This window comes from Eimeria maxima, genomic scaffold, assembly GCF_000499605.1.
Source record: "Eimeria maxima Weybridge genomic scaffold, Emw_scaff336, whole genome shotgun sequence".
NCBI lineage: Eukaryota > Apicomplexa > Conoidasida > Eucoccidiorida > Eimeriidae > Eimeria > Eimeria maxima.
Genome location: NW_013566224.1, coordinates 22,288 through 29,371, shown reverse-complemented (window position 1 = coordinate 29,371; position 7,084 = coordinate 22,288). Strand labels below are relative to the sequence as shown.

The window sequence follows — 7,084 nt, the reverse complement described above, 5'->3', positions numbered from 1 at the left end:
ACAGATGGCTGCAAATATGCTGAGGGTTGGGGTCTTTGGGTCATATAGCCTTTCCCACCGCGCTGCCACACCTCTAGATCAACGGGGAAAAGGAAGCCATATAGTGCTAGTTACTTGATGCTTGACTTAAAGCTGAAATAAGTAAGAAAGACCTGAGGAGAAGCAATTCCTCGGTAGAGCGTGCTTTGCCAGTACAAGCATCATTATCATCCGCTCATCGACATGCATGCCAGTAGGGGACACACGAACTTCATTTGAGCATATCTGTGAACCTCCGTGCGTGGTGCACGAGGTGAAGAATATGGAAGCAACAAGGGTAGTGATTATGCAGCAAGTCGTTTGTTTTGCCCAATATCCCCGTATAAAGGCAATGGGGTATAACCTCTTGCACCGTAAAGCAGGCGGTGCGCTGCTGGCAAAAAGGAGACTGTCGGCTTCTCCGATTGTCTGTTGCTTTCTACACCGCGTGAGGAGGAGCGACGAGAGGTCTAATAATTGCCGTGACCGGCCGTGAGGCGTCGAGCTGCAAAAGCCAGCGCATTTGTAAGACACACATAAGAGCTACAGCTGTGTGGTAAAAAGGTGATTCCCTCCCCTCTACGTCCAATCTTTAACTTGGGCACTGCGTCTTCTCCCCCCATATATTATCCAGTGTAATCCAGTGCTCGCAGCCTGCAACGCCCCCTCACTGTTTTCTGAAGATGAGAACCGAAACTTACCTTGTATCTCCACGGCGACATCACCTTGCACAGTGCCATTAACTTCTGTAACAAGTTTAATTCTTTCTTTGGCATATCCTGTGTCTGCGCAGAAGAGCAAGGATCAAAACCAATACAGCGGGCCGGTTTTGCATGGCCGAGAAAGAGGTATTCGCTTTCTGCACAGGCAGAAGGGGCAATCAACTCGGCTTCAGGCAGCGGGTAACTCTGTGAGTCATGATCGAAGCATAAGGACACTTTTTCGCACCAGGATCTTTCTGGAAGCCCCACACCAACTCTATCATGCGACTTTGCAGGTCAACTCCAATATCCCTCAAGTTCTGCAGCATACATACGTTTGCACCATACAATATGTACCTCACTGAACTGCGGCATTAACGGGTCTGTGCCAACTAATCTGGAAACAAAATATTGCGAAACTCCCGTTTGTTTCATCTGACTGACCGCGCCATTTGGCCACCCCGTCGCCTTTTTCTGCAAAGCCATACATCAAAGAGAGTGAGAAGAACCGGCAGATGAAGCGCGAACAATATTAACTCATCACATGCTGTCACAAAATGAAGAACGCGTGTGCGATTTCCTCACATTTTCCCATATTCGAAACTCGAAGACGACGCCGCGAAAAATGACGGTGAACCACCCTGCATATTCAAGTCGTAAGCAAAATGCTTGCAAGATTAATAAGGCCTCTTCAACAACATGACGGGGCATTGTAGGCTGACATGGTCTCCATCCTGAAAGAGATCGCTGTTTCTCCTCGGCCTACCAGTATTTGCACTCGCACAGTCGGGTATTGTTAAGGTTACATGGGTGCTAAGCAGTGCCTACAACACTTCTCATGCAAATCGGACTCCCTTTTGGCAGTCAGTAGCACATGTAGTGCTGCATGCAGCTTCACTGTACACCCTATCCCTGTATACCTGCCCTTTTGCAGACCTCACCGTGCCTGTTTTCTCGGTGCTGATGTCGTAGGTTTCTGATAAACTGCATCATCTGATCCAAATCGTACAATGCCTGCAAACCCATAAAAGGGCTCAAACATTGTCTGCCACTATTCTATCAAAGCTAACCCATGAACACCTGGAGATGCGAAGTCTTAAATGCAACACAGGCAAGCAACAGCAGTTACTTGACTCCTCGGCATCACTTTACACCCTTTAACTAGTAAACACAGCAAGCATGATTCCCCAACAGGAGTTCCATAAGAAATCCCCTGCGTCTTAGTTCTTCCCTCCTTTGTTTTTGGTTATTTGCATATGATGTATCATAAAAATACCTGCTGGTCATCGATTAGCGGGAATGGGTAAACCAATTCATCGCGTCTTGGGGCAGGCCTGTGCACAGGAACACCAAACGCATCGCAACAACCGCAGCAGCGGCTGATGCAGTGCTGCTGTTCACTTCACCTGTGCCTATAGTAATAAGCAGATGTCTCGACTGGTCCCTGGTTTAGTTCTCACTGAGGTCTCCTTGGTTCACTTCGGGATCTTCTACGCCTCTCATCTGCGTAAGGGTCCCGAAGTGAATATGGAGGTGGAGGGTCATTTGCGTAGTCTCCGTAAGGCACAGGAGGATGCTCCTGGTAAGGGGGTGGTGCTCCGGGCAGGCGAACAGGTCTACGCCCTCTATCTTCACGAGCTTCCCTGTTGGCTGGAGGTACATAAGGAGGAGGCCTGCGCTGACGTTCACGTGCAGGCCTACCTGAATCTCCAGCTTCCCCTCCATCTCCTCGTCCATGAGGCCCTTGCGGCGGCCATCCTTGTCCTCCACCTTCCACGATACCTGCCTGTCTAGGAGTCTGCCGAGATATCCCTCCAACTTCAGCTTCCCCGGCAACTCCCTGCCGATGAGGCTCTCGAAACCTCTCTCCATCCATATCTACGGGAGGACCCGTGTTTCTTTGGATCGGTCGAGACATCCCTTCTTCTCCAGCTGACATGTAACCTTCCTGCTCACTGGAGTCTCTATACCTGCCAAGTTCCCCTCCACTGCTTTGTATACGACGCTCTCGACGCCTGTCATGAGGACCCCGCCTTCGACCCCTTTGGCCATTCCATTGAGGCTGGAATGCTCCATACGGAGGTGGATCCCTGTATTCCGGAGGGGGGCGGTCCTCGCGCCGCACTATTCTAGAAGCTCTTGATAGTCCAGAAAACGGTGCGTGGAAGGGCTCATCTTGTGAACCCTGGCCTGCCGGTGTTCCAAACCCTCGTCGCACAATATTGCCCCTGCATTCTTGTGGCTGAACACAGGGAAAACACACGCCACATTCCATCAAAACAGCCACACACTGTCGAGGGAAAACAAGAACGTGACGATCGTCGGATTCAACCTTGGGTCGTGGGGCACAGCCGTCTGTGTCTGTGCATACGCCGAGCACTGGTGACCACACAGAAGTGTAGGCGTACTTGGTTTGACAGTCTACGGTATGAACCCTTTGGCAGACTTTGGCCTTCTAGGTATTGTGCGCACTTATATATGAGGAATGCCATAACGCTCATCGCAACGGCGGCTGCAAGGAGCCGCGCATTCAAGGGTTTCAGGCGCCTGCTACCCATTGGCAGCGTGTCGACGCTTGTGGGGTAAGGCTCAATTGCCTCGTCCCTGTGTAAATCAAAAACAACTTTTGCGTTCGGCATTGTGTACAACTACGATGTGGAGTTCTTCACGAGCACATGGCGGGCACGCCCGGCGTGTCCCCAATTGCAGCAAGGAATTGAAAGAACGAATACCCTTTATTTCTGCAGATGTGTTTGGCAAATACAACTTTATAAAACAAAATGTGTATAAAACAGCTTATTTCAGCATTAGATCCAGCTGTATGGGGCAGTGGGGTTTCCTTGTCTTGCGAGATCGCCTGCGGACGCACGTGCAGGGCGGGGTGTCCGATCGGCGTAAGTTTCTGCGAAAGGTAATCACGTTATCCGTGGAACTACAAAACACATACCCAAATGCACCACAGTGCATTTCAGGAACACACCTAAAACACTTGCTTGGGAGCACGTGCACGCCACGGTTATCCGCAGCATGAGGCGTTATCGGCCTCCGTTGGACAGCCCTGCGCGAAGCATGTCACTGGGGGCATTTAAACAAGTGGCGAGATGTTTTAAAAATCAAATATATAAATCATTGAATTTTTAAGGAAGGTTCTGTTAGTACAGGCTTCTAGACAAGGAGAAAAATGAGTGTGTAACATATTCTGTCTGACACGGGCAAGTCCGTCTGAAGTTGGGGCCCGATTGCCCCAAGGCCCTTACTTGGCCTCAGTAAGCAATCAGTGAAAACATATGTCTTCAAAACGTGTTTACAGTTCTGGAGCACCGAGTAACAAAAACATGGTTGGGAGTGCGTGTGGGGCCACTTTGCACCTTGCGTTTCACTGTTCCATAACCTGCCCTAAGTTTGCTACTCATCCTGAAAATGACGCAGCAACCACCAGTTCGCATTATTTAGCAACCTCCACGAAAGCACAAGCCTACAACGTTAGTGTACAGAGCTAGCCCATTCAGTACAGGAGGCTCGATTGTGCTTGCTTGTAGTGCTGCCGTGCACCAATAGTTACAGCAGGAAGTGTCGCCAATCATTTGCAAATGCCCTCTGCTACAGTTACTGGAGATCAGTTCCCTGTGTTCTTGGCACATTGAGCCTTCAGAGGGACGTCTGCTGCTTAACGGGACTTCTCTTTCAAGTACTGCGACTCCATTGCGGCTTGGGCGAGTCACTACGTCCCTCGTCACAGGCGCCGCACGGCTTGAGGGGACAGGAAGGAACAACAAACCCTACCACCACTCCAGGCCGGCCTGCTGCACAAACGTTAGCACCAGCATGCCAGGAAAGCATCCAGAAAATCGGGAGAAGTTATGGAGCGTCGGATCTAGCTCGAGTGCGAATTATGTGGCAAACTGGCCCCATAACATCACATATTTAGAGGTAGTAAACTCGCGGAAAGAAAGATGGTGATGAAGAAGCAGTCATCGAGCAGCACTGCCAGATGGGCAGGCAATCAGCCTATCAGGGACACGCCATGGCACACTCCCCATAGTCCGGCGCAGGGATAGTGACGAAAGGGATATCAGCCGCGCCTGCATGTCCGCCTTGTCTCAGCTTTGTTCACATCCAAGTTGTATCAATGTTAAGGAATTGATGGCTCTACGCCACCCAGGGTTTTAAGCGGATCTTGTATACGACGCTACGGCGAGGAGATGCAAACTGGCAGCCCATTCATTAGGGAAGTCTCTTCTGCGATGTTTCGCTGACGGCGGAAATGGCATTCTAATTGAAAAATATAGGGACGCAGAAAACATGTTTCACTCACGTATGGTTCATGTTACCATGATTCAAAGCTTCCAAGCTTACCTGGTTCGCCATGACATAACTCCGGGCATGCCGTGGTTAACAAATTGAGAGGCGCAGATGTGCCAACCTGACGATACCAAGTGTGTGATATGAAGTGTATATCCCAAGACGAGGAGAGAGTGCACCTCTCAGCTAGCCGTACAGCATTTGGAACATCCGTATTCGGGAAAAACCAGCAGGGCAGACATACTGTGGAAAATGGGGAGAAATGATTCCTCCCCCTTGCGTGAGTCGCTTGCGACGATAGCGGTTTGGTAGAATTCGACCCAGTTAAGGCATGACAAATAGCCAATATGGGCACAACCGAGAGAAGAGTTGTCAGGGATATTTAATAACAATGAGGTGCCAGTAGGTCGGCAGCCTGCTAGACGCTCAGTGCATCGAATCGAACCCGTACCTGGAGCAAGCCCAAGTTTACCCAGGCGCAGGCGATACCCACGCCTTAAAGAGGAACTGAATGGTAAAGTTGACAAACTTCCAAGAAAGGCATATTCCAACGCTCATCTCCTGAGTTTGGACACAATCCGGTGTTAGCGAAGAAAAAGCACAGCAGGCGCATGTGTTTGATGATTTCAAGCCCATCAAGGAGATCGAGGTGAAACATCTCTTCGATGTCCCACATAGACGAACACTTTAACCATTTGCAGGGTGTAACAGTATATGCAACATTTGACTTCGTTGATGTGCTTTTATCGATCCAAATACATCCCGACGATAGGGACAAGACTGCGTTTCATGGATGCACTAGCAAGGTGAACTGTGCCTTTTGGGAACGGGACTTATGGAACTGCAGCGACTGGCCAATAACGATTTCCTGTGCCCGACCGGTTAGGCTGCTCGTTTGGACCAAGAATGAGAATGCAGCCACAAGAAGCCTATTCGGCCACCTGATGTCGTCTCCAGAACTCCTGCAACCTGAGTTTGACTAGCCCTCCTTCATATCAGCTGTTTCCAGTGACACATCAGGTGGTTTATCTGATACTCGCCCAGCAAGCCAAGAATTCAAAATAGAAGCACCAAAATATCGTTCGCTAGCTATACCGTTCCGCGGAGGCAGAGCTCAAGTATTTATCAAGCGAAAATGAGCTCCAATCGGTTTGTTTATAGTAAAAACAGTATCGGCATTACTTACCCTGCAGCCAAATCCACTTGAAGTTAAAACCCCCAGGATAGAGCACTACAGTATCAACTGCAATATCTTGTTATACCCAATGACAGCTCCATTCCCTTGATAATACTTTCCAGCTGCACTTCGTACAGGAGTTTGACATAAGATGCGCAAACGTACTTTGGCATGGTCAGAACAACGGTGGAGTGAGACATCAGCTCCCTCTAGTCGCCTAGGATGCGCTCTTGAGCGGAAGAATACGTCTCTACTTGTCCGGAATGTCAGCAGCAAACGCGACGAAGCATTCGCAAACCTGGATTCTTGCAGAGCCATCGGGCTCCCGCAAACAACTCGGCAGGTACATCAATGGATTTAATAGTGGGTAGGAAGTCATGATAGCATTCGCAAGAGCGCCAACTTCATCCACTGGGATAGTTCGGTTGCAACAGGGCAAACTGCCCAAATATTTCCAGCTGATGTCTGAAACCTCCGCGGCTCCCGAAAGGCATAATCACTAAGAGGCTTCTGAGGTTGGTTAGCGCCGTCTCGAGCTAAAGAGCGTCCTGTACCCAAAACGGCTGCCGCAAACCATCTGAGGGCAGCGGGCCGAAATGAGCGTAACAACCACATGCTAGTTTTGCACAAACGTTCATCAGCGTGGGGTGATGTACAAGCTTGTTTCTCCTACGGGACGGCGTGTATGTTCACTTGTTGCAGGACATTGCCAGTATTCTCGCTAGTAGCACATATTAGCAGCCTATGCGCTTTCCAGTAAAGTAAACAACTGCATCAGGACTTTACTGGATGGTGCTATTAAAGCTGCTGCATCCGAAGCTCCCAACTGCACTAACGGGCAGAGAACCTCTTCTGCTGTGGCGACGGGAACTCTTGCAGCAGCAGT

At 49.8% G+C, this 7,084-nt stretch overlaps 1 protein-coding gene across 1 annotated transcript; it reads right to left on the bottom strand.

The window, feature by feature from the left end:
• Positions 1-457: 457 nt before the first annotated feature.
• Positions 458-3,358, bottom strand: EMWEY_00028930 (hypothetical protein, conserved; the record flags this gene model as incomplete). The annotated part of the gene is made up of 9 exons (XM_013481443.1): positions 458-523; positions 720-803; positions 1,077-1,193; positions 1,305-1,360; positions 1,661-1,733; positions 1,996-2,053; positions 2,332-2,559; positions 2,857-2,961; positions 3,192-3,358. The coding sequence occupies 9 exons, from the start codon at positions 3,356-3,358 to the stop codon at positions 458-460; spliced, it is 954 nt and encodes a 317-aa protein (XP_013336897.1).
• Positions 3,359-7,084: the final 3,726 nt, after the last annotated feature.